The 24,132-nt window shown below is 44.9% G+C and overlaps 1 protein-coding gene across 1 annotated transcript in view; it reads left to right on the top strand.

Annotated features, from left to right (window-relative positions):
- The first annotated feature begins 7,142 nt into the window (after positions 1–7,142).
- dscaml1 (Down syndrome cell adhesion molecule like 1) overlaps positions 7,143–24,132 on the top strand; it is a 462,975-nt gene continuing 445,985 nt past the window's right edge. The window contains exons 1-2 of the mRNA XM_078532812.1: positions 7,143–7,260; positions 16,918–16,921. Of these exons, the coding sequence (XP_078388938.1) occupies positions 7,158–7,260; positions 16,918–16,921 (107 nt within the window). The 5' untranslated portion in view covers positions 7,143–7,157. The remainder of the gene's footprint in view (positions 7,261–16,917; positions 16,922–24,132) is intronic.

The raw sequence follows: 24,132 nt of genomic DNA, 5'->3' as shown, positions 1-24,132 counted from the left end.
TGAGGAGTGGGAAGGGGTGATTCCATTTTCTATCGTCAATATTTCCCCATTGCTCTCACCAACTGAAGCCAGGCTTTGGTATTTGCTCGGGTTGCCAACTCCTCCAGGATTGTCCTGGAGTCTGCAGGGATTGAAGATTAATGTCCAGGATATTGCTGTGAGTATAACTCAGGGGGGAAGTATCAGGGTATTAAAAAAAACAATTGTGTTTTCTTCAATTATGAACACTTTCTTTTCTTAATTATAAAAATATTAGAGATGGTAAAAAGCCATTTAACTAACAACAATCATCCAATCAGATAGCACGTATCTATTGACTTTCTGATCGGTGTGGGAATGTGTTGTGCAGCAATGATGGGCCGATGATGACTAATGGTGGGATTGTGGATGGGACTATTAGAGATCATGTGATAAAACCTCCAGCTGTACAGCCAACCAGAGTTGGCAACCCTCGTGCTTGTGTGGACTGAAATGTGTTTTGCTAAGTTTAGCTTAAAGGGTTTCTGTTGGAAAGTCCCAGGTTCAGCCTCCGTGATTTGGACTGAGGCAGCTGAATCCAACTGGGTCTATGGGTCACAAATATTGACCAAGGCTTTAGCTCCTGAATGTTAAAAAATGCACTCATACTGAGGCAGTTTTACTTTGGACATTTATTGTAGTGCCACCTTTAGCAACTTTTTTTTCAAAAGAGATGGCAAAGATGTGAGATAATCAGAAGTATTTTCAGAGTAAATATATTGAATTTAGGTTACGTTGCAAAAGAATTGTAGAGAATTTTCAAATTCTTGATGATTATGTTGGATGTCTATCTGCCACCTTAGGGTTTTCCATATTCCATAAGGCGGGAATTGAATTTTGAAACTAGCTATCTGCCATATCAGGATTTCAAAACCCTAATTTTCATAAGGAGACTGGATAGATGCTTTGAGTAGGAAACATTTGCAAGGCTAATGTGGGGGAGCAGATTAATGAGACTAATTGGATAGCCTGTTCCGACAGTAATCACAAGTTGTACTTATACAGCCCTATAAAAGCATTCCAAGGCGATTCACAGGTGGGCTGTCGATCTTCTTAAGGAGATATTAGGATAGGCGTTCACAGAGATAGGTTTTAAGGAGCGTCATGAAGGGGGAGCGAGAAGCTGAGAGGTTCAGGGAGGAAATTCTAGAGCTTAGGGCCAAGGCAGATGAAGGCACGACTGCCATTTAAAATCATAGATGGGCAAAATGCCAGGATTGGAGGAACGCAGATATCATATAGGAGTATCGGGCTGGAGGAGGTTACAGGGAAAGAACCCGCACAGTACGATGAGCCAAATGGTCTCCTTCTGTGCTGCATAATTGTGATAGGTTATTGGTGGGTTTTCAGGTTACTATCAAATCACCCATGATCTTATTAAATGGCGGAGCAGGCTCGAGGGGCTGAATGGCCTTCTCCTGCTCATTGTTTGTATGTTCATATGCCCATGATTTGTGCTGAAAGAACGTTTGCATCCCTCTTCATAGACCAACAAGAATGACGAAAGATTAGTGTGTGTGTGTGAAATCTCACTCCGTCTGAAACTAATTCCTCTTCCTTTTCCTCCCATGCCCTCCTAAAAACAGCACACGGTGAGGATCCAAGGACCAGCTTATACTTTGTGAATGACTCATTGCAACAGGTGATCTTCTCCAGTTCAGTGGGCACGGTGCTGCCGTGCCCAGCAGCCGGGACCCCTGGCACCGTCCTCCGCTGGTACCTCGCCACGAAAGACGACATCTACGACGTGCCCAACATCCGTCACGTCCACCTCAACGGCACCTTGCAGCTCTATCCCTTCTCCCCATCAGGGTTTAATAGCTTTATCCACGATAATGACTACTTCTGTACAGCTGAAAACGTAGCTGGCAAGATCAGGAGCCCAAATATCCGAGTCAAAGCAGGTGAGACTTTCTGATGCCTCTTCGCCTTTCGGAGGGTTTGGTAGGAACGTCGTGATTGGACTTTGTAAGGTTTGTAAAGTACATGCGCTACCCTTGTGGTGATGCTGGGAGGTATCTTAGAGCAACACTGCGCCTTGTCCCTTTGACAGGTGGAGTAAAAGCTTCTTCGCCCCAACAGAAAGCACAAATTCATCTGGTAAATGTAAAGCAGACATTAACAGTTTGTTCATCCGTCTTTGAGGTTGTCTTGACCACATCCTTGCTGGCGTGAGAATTAAAATGTCCGAAGGCCCTCAGCAGGTCAGGCCGCATCTGAGGGAAGCCTTAAAGTTTCAGGCGACAACCTTTCGTCAGAGCTGGAAGTCGTTAGAGGGAAGCAGTCTTGAGGCAAGTGCAGGGCCAGGAACCAAGGGCAGAGAAGGAACATGATGTGAGTGATTGGTGATCCGGTGATTCGATGACAAAAGGAATGATGGTGCAAAGCAAAGGGGATGTGACAATGGGCCAAATTGAGGATTGCGATGGATCATCAGAATACAGCTTGCAACTTGATAAAAAATCAATTCCCATGAGTCTAATTCATTCCGTGGGCTAAACTTAGTGTGTTTTAAGGATTCCCGTCTCTCTTATTTTACTCTGAAGCATTTAAAGTTAAGCTGGCTACCATCTACACTAAAATCAAGTAGAGAGGGGATTGAACCTATGCATTGGTGATTTAGTTGAGGATACAGGAAGACTTAATGTAGGAAAACCGGGGTTCAGGCTCATTGTTTGGACACTGCAGCAGGTAGTTACTTCCCAGTTGGCCTAGGCGAACACTCACCCAAGCAGGCTCGATGCTGACTCTGAGCTGTGTATGGTGTTCCATTCTGCAGTGGTGATGGCCCCGTCGCTTGATGAAAATTCACCAAAAGAATATATGAAGTAAAAATTCAAGAGTGGTGCATGGAAAGTGGTGTTACAAAGCTGCCATTTATTCAAGGAGCCCATGAGGCGTTGTGAGCCAGGACTGCCAAATTGTTTTATGGTTGTCAATGTGAACATCTTAATTAAATGATAGCTTTATTATTCATTCTCTAATGTAGTCTTTAGTCTCCATAAAATATTAAAAGTGGCATCGAAGGGAAGAATGAGAGGCTGTGGTGATAATGGTAGTAATAATGTTATTATAATGAATATAATAGAGAATATAACAATGGAATTATTTGAAATCTTACAGTCTTGTGGTGCAGTGACAGTGTCCCATCTCTGGGCCAGAGGCTCTGGGTTTCATGTCCTTGGCACTGCCAGGACTTGTTGACCATGACATGGTTCAACAGGCTGACAATCAGCCTGGAAATTCTTCCACCACCTCCCCATTATCCCTCAAAGGGGAAACAAAGTGTGTTAATAAAACAAATATGTTAATAAAAATAGGTTTATAAGCCCCAGTGTAATGTGAAGCTAGAGACTACCATTATTGATATTGGCAAACAGATCTTTAATACTATCATATGTCCTTTGTCCGTTCTTTTGGAGAAGGAATTAATGACCTAGTACCTGTGTAAAACTACACGGATGTCATAAGGAATTCTTCTGCTGTTATCCAGACTATGGAGACTAACTCTACAAAGTGATTGACTGTGATACGTGGCAAAAAGGTGATCCATTCATTGGTGATCTACCAATATGGCTTCGGTCTCTATTTATGTGCTGGATTCCATATGAAATCCTGGAGCGCAAATGTGTAAGCTTGACCATCTGCACTTGCTGTCCTTAAATGGATTGTCTGAACCCACCTTAACGTCTTTGTGAGTTTCCTGATGGATGTCTCATTTCCACTGTTCAATTCACCTGATGGAAGAGGTGGGGATGGTGGAGTTGGGGAGGTGGGGGAGGGGCACGGGTGGAGAGAAGATGGTTGTCGAGCTTCAGCTGCACCCCAGTCATTGACAACCCAACTCCATCTCGCTGGTGGTTTTGTTAAAGGGGAATGTTGGTTTATTGTGGGACACAATTTTCAAAACTGGCTCCAGGAAAACTGAACAAACTGCTTCGATAAGATATGCCCCCACCCCCACTGCTGAGGTGATAGAGTCATGTTAGGGTGTTTGCTCATTAACTAAAAAGCCTGATATGAAATATGGCACCTCCCTGCTCGAACTAATTATGCACACTGCCTCGATGAAGAAGCGTCTGACCACGGGAGGGAGAAGAGAAATGTCATTTTATTTTTGCCACCATGCTACTCTTAAAGGGTGTGTTCCAACACGATTGCTGAAGGTGTGCTGTGTGTCTACAAACAAGGCTTTGGTGAAGGTCCTGTTTATGAGAATGATGAGCCTTTTTCATGCTGCCCTGTTGGATGACAGTGTCCCTTTTAAAAGGCCTCTTCTCCCCTCTCCGGTAGCCTTCAGATGTTAGGTGTCCACTTACCTGACATCTCCATGGCTACCGTTAATGAGCTGACTGGTGGCGAATTCTCTTTCTTTCATGTGGAACTTGTCCAGTCTGCCTGGACATGTTCACAACCAGCCTGATCCTAATTTACCCACAATAAAACGCAGATTTCTGGAACAACACCTTCCCTCACTTGTGCTGTGCCAATAATAACAAATCAAAATTCCAATTACACCAAAATGAATACAATAAAATTGGATGTGTCACGTCTATTTAGTAAGAACACAGATACAGATACAAAACAGGCAACATCAGGACCAAGGCCATACCGGATTTAGGATCTTGTTGGATTTCCAGTCGGGCACTTCAGGTCATGGACGGTTCGGGTCAAGCTGAGTTGGGTGGGGTCAAGGGTCACTCAGAGTACAGGAATAGACCAGCACATAAGTGGTGAAGGGGATACACACCGGTTGTTGGGAATTTTGGTATTCCAAACAGAGTGGATCGACTCAGATAGTCACAGATTCAAATTCTCAGCGTGCTTGTCTCCCTCTGAGTGAGGTTTGCAATGTTTTATTGAACCAGATTGTTTGGTAGAGTACCCATTGTTGTTAAATGCTTCCTCTCTAATATGGGCTGAGGAAGTAAGAGAAACAATATTTGGTATGATCAAAGTAATTTGTTAGAAAAAAGCCCTGTTGCTTGTCGATCAAGCATGGAAATTTAAGAATAATCCTCTCAAGAAACAGAGCAAGGGGGCGTAACCTTAAAACTAGAGCTAGGTTATTCGGGGTGAAGTCAGAAGTCACAAGGAAGGGTAGTGGAATTCTGGAACACTCGCAACCCAAAACCTGTTGAAACTGGCGGGGGAGGGGGTGGGGGGTCAACTGACAATTTCAAAGCTGTGATTTATAGATCTTTGTTAGGCTAGGGTGTTAATGGATACTAAATCAAGGTGGTTAGATGGAGTTAAGATACAAATCAACCATGACCTAATAGGATGGCAGACCAGCTTAGAGGGACTGAATGAATATAAACTAATGCTCTTTGGTTATGGCTGATTTACTATCGGAGAAAAGATATAAAATATCGACTAATGGATGTTGTTGTGAGGGAGCAAAAGCCATTATTCAGTTGAAAGGCATGCTCATGATGCAAAATCATATGAGTCCACCTTGAGTGACCTGTGGCTGCTGGTGAACCTTGAGATTAAAATGCAATTGTCAGCTTTGTTTTATATACAGCAAAAACCATTTGGGATGGCTGCCCTCAAAGGATCTTGATTTCACCATGTGGCAACATCAAATATAGTGACCACAGCTCCTGTGTACAGTAAACACACCAGTGAACCAATGAAAGCTTTCTGTAGAAATAGTCACTTGATAAAGTGTTGTTGCAGTAATGGACACCATTTGGATCTGAGCGCTATCCCATAGGAAAGTGGACACCGCATGACTATATTATTGTTTGGAGTTAATTGGTCATAAAGTGACTGAACACAAAGAGATTGATGTCAGGTCAGCCTGCAGTCAACAATGGGAATTAAGAATCAATCGATGGCTACCTCAATGGTGTTGTCGGTAAACACACTTACCGTAGCCTTGGATATTTAACAGCAGAGAAACAGATTCTGGAAAATATAAGAGTAGCTGTGTACAGGGTTAACCTCAGCAGTTTCCGATCCATATCTTCCCAGACCTCTGTTATTAAGAACAGAAGGATGGATGAATTGAGGTTTGAGATGAGGAGAAGTTGCTTCACTCAGAGGGCTTTGGAATTGTCTACCCCAGAGGATTGTGGATGCTCAATCGATGAGTACATTTAAGCCTGAGATTGAGAGATTTTTGGGCACTATGGGATGTGGCGAGAATGCAGAATTAATGGAGAAAATCACCCATGATATTACTGAGTGGCCGAGTGGGCTTGAGGGGCCATATAGCCTACTCCTGCACCGTTGAGACTCAGTTGAGACTGTTCTTGCCCCTAAATCAGCAGGTTGTGGGTTCAAGTCCTACACCAGGGACTTGAACACAACAACAAAGGCTGACACTTCAAGGCAGTAATGAAGTAGTTCTGCAATGTCAGAGATGCGGATGGGTTTTTCAGACCATGACACTAGTGAGCATCGTTGCAGGTGGGACAGGAAAATTTGGAGAGCTGTTGACTTTTAACAGCTGTCCAAATGCCTCATTGAAAAATCCGCTCATTGAACTTCAAATGAGATGTTAAACTGAGATGCTGTCTTGGGTGGATGTATAATATCCATTTTGAAGGAGAGAAGGTGAGTTATCCCCATTTCCTGGCCAATATTTATCCCTCAATTAACATCACTACAAATGTTTTAATTGGTTATAATCACATTACTGTTTATGGGAGCCTGCTGTGTGCAAAATGGCTGCTGCACATTGAGTCATAAGAACACAAGAGCTAGGAACAGGAGTAGGCCATTTAGCCCCTCGAGCCTGCTCCGCCATTTGATAAGGTCATGGTTGATCTCATTGTGGCCTCAGATCCATTTTCCTGTTTGCCCTACACAACCCTTGACTCCCTTGCTGATCAAAAATGACCGGAGGATGCGAAAGGTGCTATATGAATGCAAATTCTTTCTTTTTATTTTTCATTTTCTTATTTTCTGGTGTCCCATCAGATCAAGAATCACCTTCAGCTTGAGGAAGCCCATGAGGTGCTTCTAATCAGATTTTGCAATAGCTGATTACACCAGCTCCGACTGTGCAGGGAAATTGGTGAACGTGAAATTTGTACGTTTGTAGAAGTTCAATGACCCCTATTTACATGTTTTGTTTTGTCTCAGTTTTCAGGGAACCCTACACCGTACGGGTGGAGGATCAAAGGTCAATGCGTGGAAGCGTAGCTGTCTTCAAGTGCCTCATTCCTCCTTCGGTGCAGGAGTATGTTAGTGTTGTGTCGTGGGAGAAAGATACAGTCTCAATCATCCCAGGTAGGACCAGAAAATGCAAAAAAACGAGATGCCCTGTGCTTCCCTTGTTTTGTTTTGTGTATCCAAATCTTGGGATATTGCAATGTTCAGTTGTCTCAGTATGAATGCTTTCCAAACAAAAACCCTTAGAAGTCCAAAATGGTTATGGAAAAAATACTTTGCTGTTTTTTGTTTTCCTTTTCATTGTTTATGGGCTTTACTCAAAAATTGTTGTCATTTTTGAATGTGCCAAGTGTCTTCTCAAAAATTGAGCAAAGGTCTGTCTTTTGGCACTGGTCTGAGAAAGGATTGAGGAATTGCTTAGCTGGCAATCTGCAGCATTGAGTGACTGTTCAACCCAAAGTTCTGTGTTGTTCTAATGAGAATTTTGAATCCTTGCCGTTGGTGGTTGTCAGGTTGTCAACCTTGTCTAAGCTCTAACTCATAGACAAAGAGCTCAGTTGCTTAATGGTTTGCATTTAAGGATTTTAAGGTTGTGTAGAAAACTATGTACCACAAGGCAAGATACGTGTAAATGTAGATGGCCTTTTACATAAGGTCATGTGGCACTGTTGCAAATAGTGGTTGATTGGGTGCAATTATACAGTAATATATGTAGACAAGGGAAGTGAGATATTGGCTACAGGCCAAACATGTCAGTGTGGGTCAGGCAGATGAAGCCTACCACTTCTCCAGTATAACATAGAAAATGCTGATTTCTCCTTTCCCACATTATTTTTAAGATAGTTATTGATTCATATTTTGAATAGGTTGCAAAGGGCATTATTGTCCATGTATTTTAAATTGGTGAAAATGTCCTTATATCTTACTTCAAACTACATCATGATGTAAAGAGCCATGTTATAAAGAGTTACTCCATCCAATGACCTTCTTGTATGTAAAATGCTATTGGTGGTTGTATCCACCTGCAAAAAGGCCAACAGTCCCCTCTCAAAACAGTTGAATATTTCCAACTGGACGTTTAACTGAAACAGAAACTTTTAATTGATGATGCTTTGGATGTATCAAGCAGTCCTTGATGCTTTCAGTACTGAATGTTTGTTGTTGATGCCAAAAGGCGAAGTGGGAAACAAAACCAAACTATTGAGGAAAACCAAGAGCGCCGTGACCCAGGCACATTTCCATTGGATTTTTCCCTTTGACTTCAATAGATAAGGAGACAAAGGTGGCTTTGAAGTTAGAAGTGCAAAAGATCACCAGTTGCTCCCTGAAAGCATTTTCAAGCCTCAACGTGACTGGACCTTTCGTTGACTTGTTACTTTTGACACAATAACCATTAATTCGACTGTAATATTGATGGCTCACAACCAACACGGTATTGAAACTCCGAAGGAACACCAAGTTTTGGATTGTTCACCCTTGGTGTACAAAGGCTTAGCAAGCAATTGTTCTGATTCTTCTGCAGTGAAGCCTGTTTAAATGAATTTTGGCAATGGGATTTAGTCATTGATCTGTAATGTATGACAAAATGATTTTTACATTTGCCTCTGCAAAATCTAGGTCAGTTTTATACCAAAACAGTGCAACAGTTAAGAAATGTATCACCAGCAACACAATGATGGAATACTAAAAGGTCCCTGCCAGTCAGCCCAGATCCTTCTTGATCTGCCTCCAGCCTGACAAACACTCCTGAATAGCAATAGCAGTAATTTCTTGCTCTTGTATGCCCTTTGGGGGAAGGAAATCTGTCATCCTTACCCTACCTACAATGAAACTCCTGTCCCGTATTAAGGTGTTTGACAGCTGCCCTTTCAAACGGCCTAGTTTGCAAGCAGGGTTGCCCGGCTATACGTGGGCAATTTGAGGTTGGCAATGGATGCCCATGCTTCCAGCCGACACCACATCCTGAGAATGAATAAAAGAAAAGAAATACCACCTTTAGACGTGGCGAAACCTCCCGAGGTGCTTCACAGAGGTAGAATAAAAAAGATGGACATCGCACCAAAGAAGGAGATATCCTGGAGGGTGACCAAAAACGTGAGCTAGGAGGCGAGTTTTCTTAAAGGAAGAAGGGAGGCGGAGAGGCAGCTGGGTTTGAAGAGGGAATTCACAAGCACGGACCCTATATAGCTGAAGACATGGTCAAGGGAGGGTAGAGGGAGTTTGAACGCACAAGAGGTCAGAGGCAGATAGAGTTTGGCATGTTTGAGGGCTGGGGTGGCGATGGTTTTATAGCTGATTTCTGAGATAAAAGCACCGGTTTTTCATACTGTGCCAGTAGAACGGTACATTGAGATAAACTTCTATTTCTATTCCAGTCCAATTTGAGATTAAGACAATCAGTGGCCAGGAATTAGCAGCAGGTTTTAAGAGCTAGCAGAACCTCTGAGCTGACAAAAAACATACATTAGGTAAGAGGGGAAATTTGGGGATAGGCAAAGTTGGAGACATACGCTGTGTAGATTGTTCAATTCATTTAAACAATTGAGACACTACTGGGAGACATAAAAAAGGGATATGAACAGTTCAATTCTATTCATTTTAAATAGGTTATTCATTTATCGAGTGCTTGTTGAAGTTATCTTCTCTGTATTTTCATTCTGTTCTGTGGACCTATTGTCTTAAAAAAAAACAAACGGTTGTCTTGGAAAATCTATTGGTTATCAGTCTGAAGGTTGATTAAATCAGAATGGAAGCAGTCAAGGGTGGAGATTAAAACAGAAAGTTCTGGAAATACTCAGCAGGTCTGGCAGCATCTGTGGAGAGAGAAAAATGGAGTTAATGTTTTGAGTCGAAAGACTTCTGAACTGAGGGGTGGAGATTGTCGATTTTTTTTGGACAGGATTTTATTCTTTATTTTTGTGAAGTAAATATCACTTTGGCTTGAGGAGCTGAAAGGTTTTTTAGGAGGCTGAGCCAGTTTAATTTTGCAGAAGTAAATTTCCTACGATGGGCAGTCCTCAGCCCCATTGAGGTCTTTTCCATAGGATCCCCAACACTGGACTGTGGGTGTTCTTGTCTCTTTCCATCTATATGCACTTACTCCTACTATATTCCAGCATGGTCTAAACTAATGAGCTCTTAGTGCATCAACAATTAATTATGTACCTGACTATTGTTTTCTGAAGAGGATTCTGGAGATAAGCGGGAGAAGGGTTGGAGGTTGGGTTGAGGAAAGAACGTTGGATATTAGAAGACACACAATGAACATTTGGACCTCATTAAAACCAATGTTGCTCAACTAAAGGATTTAACATTCACATCATTTGTAGGATCTTTTCATCCTCATACAGGTTTACAACATGTAGAGTTGATGTGTTAAGTGGCACTTGTTTAGAATGAGTCTCACTTACTTTGTTCATGAAAGATTTCAGTATCTTATCTCTACATGCTTTACCCTTTCAAAGCAAACAATACATTTCATTGAGGCTGTGACCTATCTCCTTTCGATCACTAGGTATTATTATTCAGAAAGGGCTTCCCATTCATACTGCAATGAGGAGAATGGGTTACGTGAATAAATGTTATTTCAGGATTAAGTGGGTATAGGCTTCCATACTTGTCAGTTTATAAAAATGTGATATGGCAGCAAGGTTTTTCTTTCTCGCCTTGGGTGAGCATAAAATGCGGGAAACATAAGCAAAATACCAGAGGTAGAGTTGCCAACCCTCCAGGATTGGCCTGGAGTTTCCAGGAATTGAAGGTCAATCTCCAGGACACAGATCTGTGCAACCTTGGGGGGAAAATCATTTAAAAAAGATTGTTTTTTTCTGTCATTTTCTTTGAACATTTCTCTTTACCAGATGTAGAAATATTGAAAATGGGAGAAAAAGACTGGGTACCAGTCGCACCATCCAATTGGGTAAGAGTCTTTTTGCTTTCCAATTGGCGTAGGAAGGCAGTGTGTCACAAGGATGGGTGTGTTGGGTGACTAATAGCTGGAGCGTGGAAGCAAATCATGCGATGAAACCTCCAGGGATACATTTGGCAACCCTAGCCGGAGGGTTGGAAGAAGTATTCAGGGCAGGAGGATTCCACTTGGTCACAGACTGAGGGCTTGGTAACTGACCTATCTTGACAAGGCCAAAGGCAAAATGAGTCCAAATATATCCAAGGCCAATTTATTTTTGTCCCCAACCCCTCTTACTACAAAAGCAAAATACTGCAAAAGCTTCAAATTCTCACTAAATACACAAATTGCTGGAAATGCTTAGCAGGTCTGGCAGTATCATTGGAGAGGGAGAAAGAGCGTTAATGTTTCAGGTCGATGACCTTTCATTTGAAATGGGAAAAGCTAAGAGATGTAACAGATTTTAAGCAAGAGAAATATCTTAAACAAGATGATGCATTTTGGGAGGACTAACACGGTAAGGGAATACACAATGAATGGTAGGACCCTAGGAAGTACAGAGGATCAGAGGGACCTTGGTATTCATGTCCATAGATCCCTGAAGGCAGCAGCACAGGTTGATAAGGTGGTTAAGAAGGCATATGGGATACTTGCCTTTATTAGCCGAGGCATAGAATATAAGAGCAGGGAGGTTAAGTCGGAACTGTGTAAAACGCTAGTTAGGCCACAGCTGGAGCACTGTGTGCAGTTCTGGTCGCCACACTATAGGAAGGATGTGATTGAACTGGAGAGGGTGCAGAGGAGATTCACCAGGATGTTGCCTGGGCTGGAGCGTTCCAGCTATGAAGAGAGACTGGATAGGCTAGGATTGTTTTCCTCAGAGCAGAGAAGGTGAGGGGGGACCTGATAGAGGTATACAAAATTATGAAGGGCATAGATAGGCTTAGCAGAGGTGTCAATAACCAGGGGTATAGATTTAAGGTAAGGGACAGGAGGTTTAGAGGGGATTTGAGGAAAATTTTTTTCACCCAGAGTGTGGTTGGGAATCTGGAACACACTGCCTGAGGGGATGGTAGGGGTAGGAACCCTCACAACATTTAAGTATTTAGATGAACATCTGAAAAGCCATAGCATACAGGGCTATGGGCCAAGTGCTGGAAAATGGGATTAGAATAGATAGGTGCTTGATGGACGGTGTGGACACGATGGGCTGAAGGGCCTGTTTCTGTGCTGTATAACTCTATGACTCTGAAAGGGTGGGGGAAGAAAACAAAAAGGAAGGACTTTGATAGGATGGAAGGCAGAAGAGATTATGGTAATTCTCCACCTTGTTCCCGCTCTGACCTGTCCTTGGCCTCCTGATGTGTTCCAATGAAGCTCAATGTAACCTTGAGGATGAGCACCTCATGTGTCAATTGGGTCCTTTACAGCCTTTTGGTCTTAACATTGAGTTCAACAATTTCTGGCTGCAATCCTTGTTCCCATTCTGTTTCCTTTTTCTTTGCTGTTTTTTTTTCAGTTTGGACGGCAGTTGTTCATGATGCCTACCTCCTCTCTCATTTCTTTACTTCTCCGCTTACCACTCCCCTTGCCTTGCACCATTGACCAGGAGGTGTCCTTTCAAAATGCACTCGCTGACCTTGACCACCATGGGTGGTCTTTGAGCTTCTTGTGGTACAGCTGATCAGCCTTCTAGGTCATACTCCGGTCGTTGACCTCCCGTGTTATCTGCTCCCATTCACTTCTGCATCAAAGAATGATGCAGCACAGAGGAGGCCATTTGGCCCTTTTTCCTATGCTGGCTCTTTGAAAGAGCTCTGCTTTTCCCCATAGCCCTGCAAATTTTTGCCCTTCAAGTATCTATCCAATTCCCTGTCAAAGGCCTGTTAAGGCCATTAATTAACTAATTAAAGCTATTGAGAAAGCTGCCCGTCCAAGCTTAAGGTTGTCGGGCAGGCGAAGAGCCCAGGCGGCCTTTGCACTTTTCATGGAGCCTCATCCATGGGCGGGATGGGGTTTCATGAAGGGTTTCTAAATTAAATACATTTTTTCATTAAAGTTCATTGACATGTCCCAGCCCATGTGACACTGTCACATGAGGGGACATGTCTTAAATTTTTTTTCTTTATTGAAATTTTTAAAACTTAAAACTTATCTCCCTGAAGCACCTCCGTGCCTCAGGGAGATTTCTGTGCTCCTTCATGTGCATGTGTGAAAGAGCGCACTTCCAACTTCGGGAACCCCTCCCCAACACCAGCACAGGGAGTGCACAGCACTTCCGGGTGTGCGTCACGCTGGGTGGGCCTTAATTGGCCCCGCCCACGTAAAATGGCAGCGTGGAACCGATCGGGGGTGCCGATTGCGTCCGTGCCCGCCTGCGCCCGCCCCAGCACAACCCCCTCGATGTGGGGGGGTGGGGGGGGAATTCTCTCCACTGACACACTGGCTTCCACAGCAGGCCCTGGGGAGAAGGATGGGGGTGATCAGGATCATATACCAACAGTTCCCACTGGGTGGAATCTTACCGCCTTTTGCCCAGTTCAGTTTGAGATGGCGAGTGGTCTCCACAGATGGGAGGGCCAATGGGGGTGCCTGAGGCTCTGGGCGGTCAGCAGCCCAGAGGGAAAGGTGGGCACTGCCGATATAGGATGTAGGTAATGTGGTGGGGGGAGGGCACCTTAAGATGGAGATGTAAAAGATATTTACGATAAATGTGGCCACAGCTGCCAGGCAACCATCGCGGATAGAAAATCCCTCCATTGGATGGCCTATGGCTTCTTTTATGCCCTTCTCATAGGTGGGGGTAAGGAATTTGGGGGGAGATGGAGGTCTTGCTGAGAGGCTCCCTGGTCTGCTGCATGGAGGCTGCCTCCAGCCACCTACTGGGATTTGGCCTCAGCATCTAGCGGGGCCCAAGTGGACACTTAATTGCCACTAATTGGTTATTGCCATCGCTGGGTAGCCATTGCCAGCATAAACTCACTTCTGGTGAGGTTATCCAGAGGTAGGAATGTGTCAGGCCACCAACCCGACATCCTCATGTCCAAAGTTACTCCTGCTCCCACCTTCAAAGCTGCCTGGCCGTCCCGGGAAGATTCCACCCCCTCCGACTGTTTCCTAAATTCGTTCAGTGAAGGCGTAAGGAGGAACATTACCACATTTTGGAAAAGAAATTGGCCCAACTGTATCACAGTAATGATCTACGTGCTTCCAGTTCTGCACATTGAGTTAAGACGGGATGATTAATGACACAGATCAAAGGTGAAGTCTATCAGTTGCAGCCTATTCTCAGCTTGGCAAGACAGTAGACATGTGTGTCCATTATTGCTTAATTAATTACGTGTAAACCTGGAATAATGGTACCTGTGAGTCCCCAGAATGGAATCATTAATGAAAGGCAAGTTACAACTTGCAGTGTTGACACAGACCTTGTGAGCGTGCTATTTATTTCATAACACTCTGTTTTGACTTTTCCTTTAACCCTTGGAGGCCTGCAGTTTTTTTGTATCATGTTTGGATAATGTCATTCTTTCCTAGGTTACACTGTCATTGGAAAGTTCAAAATTAAGTGCCAGTAGCCTTTTGCAGTTCCTTTCTCCTTCCATGTTTTTTTAAGGGGAGATGGTGGCATCGTGCTAATGTCACTGGATGAGTAACCTAGAGGACCCAGGCTTATCATTATCTAAAAAGGAAAACAGTACAGGGTTATAGGGAAAAGGAAGGGGGCTGGCACTAGGTGGATTGCTCCTTCAGAGGTCCAGCACAGACACGATGGGCTGAATGGCCTCCTTCTGTGCTGTAACCATTCTATGATTTTACGAAAAGGGCGAGTTCACAAAAGGTTTTTCTTTTATTCCCGCTCCTTTGCTTGGGCTTTTCTGTTTCGCAAGCATTCCCCAGCCTCCCAAGGATCTGCCACTGCTGACGAGGGACTTTGTTTGCTCCGACGTGCAGTCTGCAACAACGGCTTCACCTTGAATGTTGTAAAAGATCCCAAGGCGCTTCACAAAAATATTATCAAACAAAATTTGTCACTGAGCCACACAGAAGTATTTCTATTTATGTATTGCCTTTCACAACCTCTGGACATCCCAAAGCACGTTGATTCCAATGAACACAGTCGCCATTGTAATGTGGCAAATGTGGAGTCAGTTTGCGCGTAGCAAGCTCCCACAAAAAGCAATGTAACTGGGTAAAAGTGACTAGATAATCTGCTTTTGTGGTGTTGATTGAGGGATAAATATTGACCAGGGTGTCAGGGATTAGTTCTCTTGCCCTTCTTCAAAATAGTGCCGTGGAACCTTCTATGTCCTTCTGAGAGGGCGGACAGGGCCTTGGTTTAACCTCCCATCTAAAAGATGGCACCTTCAATACTCTCTCAGTACTGCGTGTCAGCCTAAGTATTTATGCTCTGGATTGGGATTTGACCCCGCTACCTTTTGAGTCTGGGGCAAGAGCTCTTCCAGCTGAGCCGTGGTGCATAGTGCTCATGCAAAGGAATGTTGGAACAGAAAACCTAAAGCTTGGTCAAAGAAATAGCTTTCAAGGAATATCTCAAAGGAGGGGAGAGAAGGCTTAGAGGGTTACGGAGGGAATTCCAGAGCTTCTCGTCTCCAAGGTATTCTCCAGTTTGAGTTTTCTCTCCCATAACAAGTGGTAGAATTTGAGACCTCCGTCTATTGCAATTGTAGATCGGGCACGTTTATCGCATTTGTTCTCATCTGGAGAGAGACATGGTCATTTTGGTTGAAAAGTGGAACCTAAATTGATATCTCGCACTCTCAAAACAAACACAGCTCCACAAGTTTAACTGGACTTATGATCTCTTGCCCTTCATCTCACCCCATTTTCCTGATGTTGACTGCTCTGATAGAAACCGCCTGGGAGATGTGTCAAAAAGAGAGAGACTGAAGCAAAGTGAGAAATGAGAATCTGAAGGCAGATAAACCTCGGGTCACAGTGTGGGCCTCCCACTTGCTGGTTCCAGAACAAAATAATCTTTTCCTGGTAATTGTTGTCTTTTTTTGCATAATTAGAATTGATCAATGTAAATAAGACAGCAAAGTGGGAATCCAGTGCTTAGAATTATCTTATAGTGTGAATGAAACAACTTTGAATTAAGAATTGGCTGTATCGGCAGGAGTCTGGGGTCAGCTAATCTGGTCACTTCCTCATTCGTTGAGGAGGGCATGGCATCAAGAGAGTGGGGTATTTCCCAATATAGCAATGGTTTCTCCAACCACCTTCCTTAACAAATGCAACAGAATAACATTTATATTCAGTTTTCTTCGACATGTTTACCAAATTACATTCAATCTGTAATTTGTGAAAAACATGCAGGCTGTCCAGAGGCATTTAACTTCTGACACTTTTTTTTGAGGCATGTAACCTTTCAACAGTCTGGAAAACCCTGAAGTGATTCAAAATTATTAATGGACTACCTGTGGCACTGGCCGCAGTGAGTCAGCGGTTGTGGTGGAAGTTTGAGGCAGTTAACTGAGGAGAGAGCTGATTTCTGTTTGCCTCAAATTTTCCAAGAATCAGTCAAAAAAGAGCGACACAGTTTTGTGTGTCATGGACACAGTTACATTCTGATCTACTGTGTGTGAGATGCTATCGCATATTTATGGGGATAGAGTAGGGAATGTGACTGACTGGATTATTCTACAGAGGACTGGCATGGACACTTTGGACTGAATGGCCTCCTTCTGTGCCATAATGGCTTTAGGAATCTATGTTTCCCCTTGTGGGAGAGTCTAGAAGAGGGGACACAGTTTAAAAAAAAATGGGAGTTCCCATTTAAGACTGAGATGAGGAGGAGTTTCTTCACTGAGGGTCTTTAGTCTGTGGAATTCTCTTCCCCAGAGAGCAGTTAAGGTTGGGCCATTGAATATATTCAAGGCTGAGTTAGATAGTTTTTTGATTGTCAAAGGAGTCAAGGGTTATGGGGGGGCAGACAGGAAAGTGGAGTTGAGGGGCCACAATCAGATCAGCCATGATCTTATCGAATGATGGAGCTTGCTCGAGGGGCTGAATTGCCTACCCTGCTCCTAATTCTTGTGTTCTTATGAACCTATAATGTACATATTGGAAAAATTGTTGACTTTGCCAACTATGTGCATGAGCAAAACAAAAACAGAATTACCTAGAAAAACTCAGCAGGTCTGGCAGCATCGGCGGAGAAGAAAAGAGTTGACGTTTCGAGTCCTCACGACCCTTCAACAGAACTGAGTAATATTAGGAGAGGGGTGAACTCCCTCCACCCCCGCCCCCCACCTTAAACCAGCTTATATTTCACCCCTCTCCTAATATTACTCAGTTCCGTTGAAGGGTCGTGAGGACTCGAAACGTCAACTCTTTTCTTCTCCGCCGATGCTGCCAGACCTGCTGAGTTTTTCCAGGTAATTTTGTTTTTGTTTTGGATTTCCAGCATCCGCAGTAGTTTTTTGTTTTTATCTCTGTGCATGAGCAAGCCTGTGGTAACACTTTCACTTGTACTCCCTGGACTAAGAGATTTTCTTTCCAGGGATTAATAAGATGCTACATTTATTAAAATTGTACGTATGTATTTTTTGAAATTAGATGTTTAAGCATCTATCTGTGACAACTGGGAACTAACTTCTGCACGATTAGAGTCAGAGGACTGACCTGTTGAATAAGGTACCTGAGCATCCATGCTCTGTTGAGTGATGAACATAGTGAGCACTGGAACAGGCCATTCAGCAGAGCCTGTTCTATCATTCAATTAGGTCATGGTGGATCTGTACCTCAATGACCTGTTTTTTATCCATATCCCTTGCCCAACAAAGATCTCAACCTCAGACTTCAAAGGTTCAATTCCCTCACCAGCTTCCAGAGCCTTAAGGAGAAAGTATTCCAGATTTCCACTTGTGTGAAAAAGTGCTTCCTTATTTCATTCCTATGTTCCTCCTTATCCTGGAATTTCCCATCAAGGATATAGCTTCTTGTTACTTACCCTATTGAATTCTTTATATTTTATACACCTCAACTCAACCACGCAAACTTTTGAACTTGTGGCAGTGCAGGTCAGGGTTAAGCAAACTGACCTCATGAGTTAATCTGTTAAGCCCTGCTCTCACACTAGTGAATCTGCACTGTACACTAGGGGCAGAATGTTTTGCTTGGCATGTGGGCGTGCTCGAGCGCAAAATAGCATGTGATATTTCGATCGGCGGCCACACTTGGTGCCAGAACCGCGCCTGCCATTAATTAAGAGGCCACCTAAGGCCATCAAAAAATCCTTTGACATGATTTTTCATTGCCCGTGCGATTTCAGGACCTCCCTGCTTGGCATTGATGGATGGGCACCTAGCTGGGATACTAGATGCCTCATCCATCTCCCACACTGGCACTGACCACCATTGCCTGTGTGAGAGCTCGCAGGGCCGAGTGCAACCCCAGGAACCCCTCATTCTGTCCCTGGAGCTGCCCCTCCATGAGAGTCGCCACTCTCTCAATGGAGGAGGCAGTGCGCTCGGCCATGAGGGTCAACGCAGTGCTCATGCTCCACATGGACTCCTCCACAATGGAGGCCATGGCACCCAGGCCCTCATGGATCTCCGCCAGATCCTCCCACACATCCCGCTGGACATCCAGCATCTGCCACCTAATAGACAACTCCAGAGGCTCATCATCTGCCTTTGACTGGGCATCATCCTGGTCCCCATCAGTCCTCTGACTGCCGGCACCCTGGGCACTCTCTGCCTCTGCCTGCACCTCAAGCAAGTGTGAATTGCCCTCAACAATGTGCACCGACATTCTAGCTGCTGATATAATGCCCACTGAGGTGTTGGGATCTGCGCTGGTGCCTGATTCAGTGAGCAGGTGTGATGCAGGTGCAAATGAAGCCTAGTGGTCCTCTGGCATCAAGAATGGCCCTTTGGGGTCCAGCGAGCGAGTGTGTGCTGGCAAATCTAAAAGGGAGAACAAGGATATGTCATTAGTTAAAGTCATCACACTGTCGCTGTGCATGCCAGGCACCCTGGTGAGACAATGGAGATCTACATCATGGTGCCATCGTCTTTCAATGATCAATGGGAATTCCATTTTGAGGCTCCCATCAATGAAGGGACTACTCTAGAATGGTTGCACAATCTCACCTCTGTGTGCTGCACTCTTACCTATGTCTGGCACCCCTGCCTCTCCACGCCCAGTTGCACGTGGAGCGTGCAGGCTCTCCAGCTCATGGGCATCTTGCTCGAACCTGGTGAGCAGCAGCAGGTTGGGTGGAGCCTCTGCCTGTAGGTGACCTCTTTTTTTAGTTATGGCTCGTATTCTCCTGAAAGGACAGAGGAGATTTGATTAGCCCACTCTCTACCTGCAGCACCATTGCAGCCTGGCCAACCCCAGCTGAGGAACATCTCGCAGGGCACACCTGAGTCGTGGCCCTCGAGCCACAAGGTACTCAGTCCAGGCAGCCAGGGCTCACCAACCTTAGCCAGCTCTGGTGTCATTGACTGTTGGCACTCAGACTCTAACACCCCTGAGGTCCACAGAGGGGCAGCCACATCTTAACATTTCTGCCCACTGACCCATGCCCACACGGTACTCACCCTTCCTGATCACAGCAGGTCATTGAACCGCTTCCGGCACTGCACCCATGTGCGCCACACCATGTGATGGCTGCTCAGCAGCACTGCCACCTCCACCCATGCCCTCTTTGTGAGGTGCGGTGGCCTCTTCCTCCCATTTCTGAGGACAAGGGTGTCCCTCCTGGCAGCCACCTCCTCCAGGAGGACTGTGAGGCCCTCATCTGTAAAGGGGGGGCTGAGTGCCCACCTGACCTGCCCTCCCGCCTGCCATGTCCAGCCTCACTCAACTCCATAACTTGAATGTTGAAGATTTTCTTCTGTGGCAGCCTTCCAGGGGCTGCCTGGGCTGCTTTTGAACCGTCCGCTATTGACCTGGCGGCTGACAGGTCCCCGCCCCCCAGCTTGGCCCTCCCCAACCAGTGAGGAGCCGTGTTTGATGCTGGGCTGATTTAATTGGCCCGTCAGCATACAATCGCAATCGGGGGACTCTTTCCCGGCTGGTGTGTGTGCGTGTCTGTGTGCGTGTCTGTGTGCGTGTCTTTGTGTGTGCGTGTCTGTCTGTGTGTGCGTGTCTGTCTGTGTGTGCGTGTCTGTGTGCGTGTCTGTGTGCGTGTCTGTGCGTGCGTCTGTGCGTATGCATGCGTCTGTGTGTGTGCGTCTGTATGCGTGCGTCTGTGTGCGTGCGTGTCTGTGTGCGTGTCTGTGTGTGTGTCTGTGTGCGTGTCTGTGTGCGTGCGTGTCTGTGTGCGTGTCTGTGTGCGTGTGTGTGTGTGTGTGTCTGTGTACTCGTACGCACGCATGGTCATTTAGCCAATAGCCTCATCAATAATGTCCTGTGGCTTTTAATTATTTTTCAAACAAAGCTTCTTTCATTTTTTGATTCTTAATCGAGAATCTCATGTGAGATCAGTCATTGCTTTTAACATCTCCATCATTGTAAGCTAGGATAGACAAACATGAGGAGATGGACTGTCAATGATTTCATGCTGGATTCTTCTGATCTGGGGACAGGAATTTAGGAACACCAATTTGCATAATTTCAGATTACAATATGTACGGTGTGACACTCCTGTTGCGATCAACAGAATATCCTCTGAAGTCCCTTTGAAGCACTTAAAGCCAATGAAGGCATTTTGAAGTGTTGTCACTGTTGTAACATAGGAAGCACAGCAGCCAATTTGTTCACAAGAAGCTCCCACAAGCAGCAATGCAGGAAGAACAAGGACACGCACCATAAAAAGAAGCAGAATTTTAAATGGGGTGCAGGTACAGAAAGAACTGGGGTTATTTATGCACAAATTATTGAAGGTGACAGGATAGGTTGAGAAAGTGATTCAAAAAGCAGAGAGGATCCTGAGCTTTGTAAATAGAGGACAGAGTGAAAAAGCAAATAAGTTATGATGAACTTGTATAAAACACTGGTTTGGTCTTAGCTGGAGTATGATGTCCAATTCAGGGCACTGTACATAAGGAAGGATGTGAAGACTTTAGAGAGGGTGCAGAAAAGATTTACAAGAGTGGCTCCAGGGATGAAAAATTCAGTTACTTACTTGGATAAATTGGAGAAGCTGGGACTGTTCTTCTTAGAGCCAATAAAGAACTTCAGATCTCTTAAGAGAAGGGAAAGTTGAGAAGAGATTCGATAGAAGTGTTCAATATCGGAGAAGATGGGGAGAATCTGTTCGCATTCATAGAAGGATCGAGGACCAGAGGGCACCGAGTTAAGGTGATTGGCAAAAGAAGCAACGGCGACATCAGGAGAAGCTTTTTCAAGCATCGAGTGGTTAGGATCTGTAATGCACTTGCCTGAGAGTGTGGCGGAGACAGATTCAGTCGTGGCTTTCAAAAGGGAATTGGATAATTATCTAAAGAGGAAAGCATTGTAGGATTACAGGGAAAAGGCAGGCGGGGTGTGGGGTTAGCTGAGTTGCTCTTCCAGAAAACTGGCATGGACACGAAGGGCCGAATGGCCTCCTTCTGTGCTGTAACCATTCTTTCTGCTTCTTTGATGTTGATTGAGGGATAAATATTGGCCAGAACATTATTCATGAAGTATGAAGTCCATTATTATTTAAAATATTGCTTTATGTTGATTTAAAGCCGACATTTTCTGATTACAAGCACGCGGCCTAATATTTGAGCTCAATTTTCACATTGTTGAAAATGTGTATAAATAATTTGTCTGTGATTGCCAGAAAGTGGGGGGGGGGGATGAGGGTAAAATGTTCGGTCTGGAGAAATAGGTTCCTTGTGAAGTAGTTTACCAAGGGACGCGGATTTTAAAAAGTGGACGAGCTGATGGCAAGTGCAGTTTAAAAAAAAAACGAAATGGGAGACGGTGTGCTTTGGCAAATAAGAGTGCAATCTAAATGGGGAAGTGCCTGTGGCCAGCTGAACTAAAGGGGCTTGGGATTCCCGGTACAAAAATAATTAACTGATAATTCAGTGGGCGTAAAGAGTGAACCAGATTGCTCTATCTGGAGACTTAGAATGCGACAACGGTGCAGAACTACGGGCGGGACCTTGGGCTGGATTTCACCCTCCTGTCGCAGTACCTGCCCGGAAGTCACTGGGGAATCTGGCGCAGGTCCACGGCAATCGGTTGAACCTGATTACATGGCAGCGAGCTCATGAGTGCTGGTGATGTGGGCTTGCTGCGGGTCACATGGCAGAGGAGCGGCCCTGATGTCGGGGAGCCCAGAAGCCCAGATTGCCATGCGGGGGCTGGCGCCGTATTGAAAGGGTTGGAGATTACCTTTGGGTTTTTTTTATAAGAAAGTTCTGCAGTTTAAGTCTCCAGCGTCAGTATTCCTGCTGCTCCAGCACAAAATAGACGTTCCAAAGTCCAGGGAGAAGATTCCTGCACCCGTCACACCAGACCAGTTGGTGGCATCGACGGGTTCCACTCCCATCTGAGATGTCACAGTTCGGTTGGCCCACCCCCTCCAGCGCTCAAGGATGAAGAAAGACGGTGGATGATTCCCGCGCTCCCATTCCTTGCGGGCAGCCTCTTAAATGTCCTCCCCTGAGGGACTCAGATTTGGGATGTCACTTTAAGGGATGGCCGCTCAGCCGTGTGCTGCCCCTTTAAATTTTGAACCCGATTGTTCCGGGTTCTGAATTTCCTGCCTAAGGCTCCGCCCCCCCTCATGGTGTCAGCTCAGCAAGATTTTCACAGAGAAACTGTGACTCAGCCTCCTGGAATTCCAGAGGACTCTCATAGTGAGGAAACCACATATAGGTCTTCACCGGGAAGGTTATTGAAGGCATGAGAGATACTTGTGAGTTTCACTAAATCGGGATGGCAAGATTAAATCGTGCTGAATTGTATTTAAATTATATGCAATTGAGCAATTAAGCATATCAATGGGTTTCTTGCTGCTAACAGGCAAGTTACCCTTATCTTCCTGCCACCAGGAGTTTGACATGTAGCATAATTCTACATGCCCGCCTGCCATCTTGTACCCTCCAGCTGGCTCCACAAAACCCAGCCCCTCATTTGCATCTCCATTAGGGTCTGGGTTGACAGTCCATTGCTGTGCAATGCAGAGGGATGCACCTATCAGATGAAATGTTAAACTGAGGCCCCACCTGTCCTCTCAGGTAGACATGACGGAAGCCATGGCACTATTGCAAAAAAGAGCGGGAGAGTTCTCTCTGGTGTCCTGGCCAATATTTATCCCACAATCAACATCAGAAAAACAGGTGATCACATTGCTGTTTGTGGGAGCTTGCTGCAGGCAAATTGGCTGTTGCACGTCTTCCATTACAACAGTGACTACAGTTCGAAAGTGCTTCATTGGCTGTAAAGCATTTTGGGGCGTTGTGAGTTCATGAAATGCTTATATAAATGCAAGTTCGTTCTTTCTGTTAACTGACAATACATAGACTTGCATTTTTTAAAAACGTCTTTCTCCCCATCTGCGCTAGAGAGTCGTCTCCCTTTACACTCTGCAACGGAATGAGTTCGGTTATGAGCCCTGGTGAAGTGCCACAACTCAATTGTTTTACCGCAGTCAAAATCCTTCGCTTCCTCCACCCTAACCTATGAGAGTAGGCAGCAGTTTATTTCTCCAAAATGCCATAGGGTTTTATTTTTAATCCATTAGGTGGTAGGAGGCTTGTGTGGAACCTAAAGTCTGGCATAGATCAGTTGGGCAGAATGGCTGGTTTCTGCATTGCCAATTCTATGTAATTTCTTCACCAATTTTGCCAACTTGGCAAGCAATGATGACTGTCAGCTTGCACCTCCTCTTGTCTATAGCCTGCTGAAAGCCTATAAACTCCGGCGGACAGGAAACAGGAAGTCACATTGGCCTCCCACCACTCATATTTGTCCTGCAAAATGTTGTAAACCATGCAACGGTAACACTTTCTTTTTGAGGGCTTTGCCTCCTGGTGTGATAACTCCAGAGACTGGCTGGACCCTATCAGGAGTATTGTATGCAGTTCTGATTGTCCAGGCATGGGATATTATTGAGAGAAGTCTAGAAGTGAGTATTGATGATGATTGCAGACATCTGTAACTTA

Source organism: Cetorhinus maximus, chromosome 2, assembly GCF_964194155.1.
Source record: "Cetorhinus maximus chromosome 2, sCetMax3.hap1.1, whole genome shotgun sequence".
Taxonomy (NCBI): Eukaryota; Metazoa; Chordata; class Chondrichthyes; order Lamniformes; family Cetorhinidae; genus Cetorhinus; species Cetorhinus maximus.
Note: the sequence above shows the minus strand (reverse complement) of the source record. Positions and strands in the feature narration are given on the sequence as shown.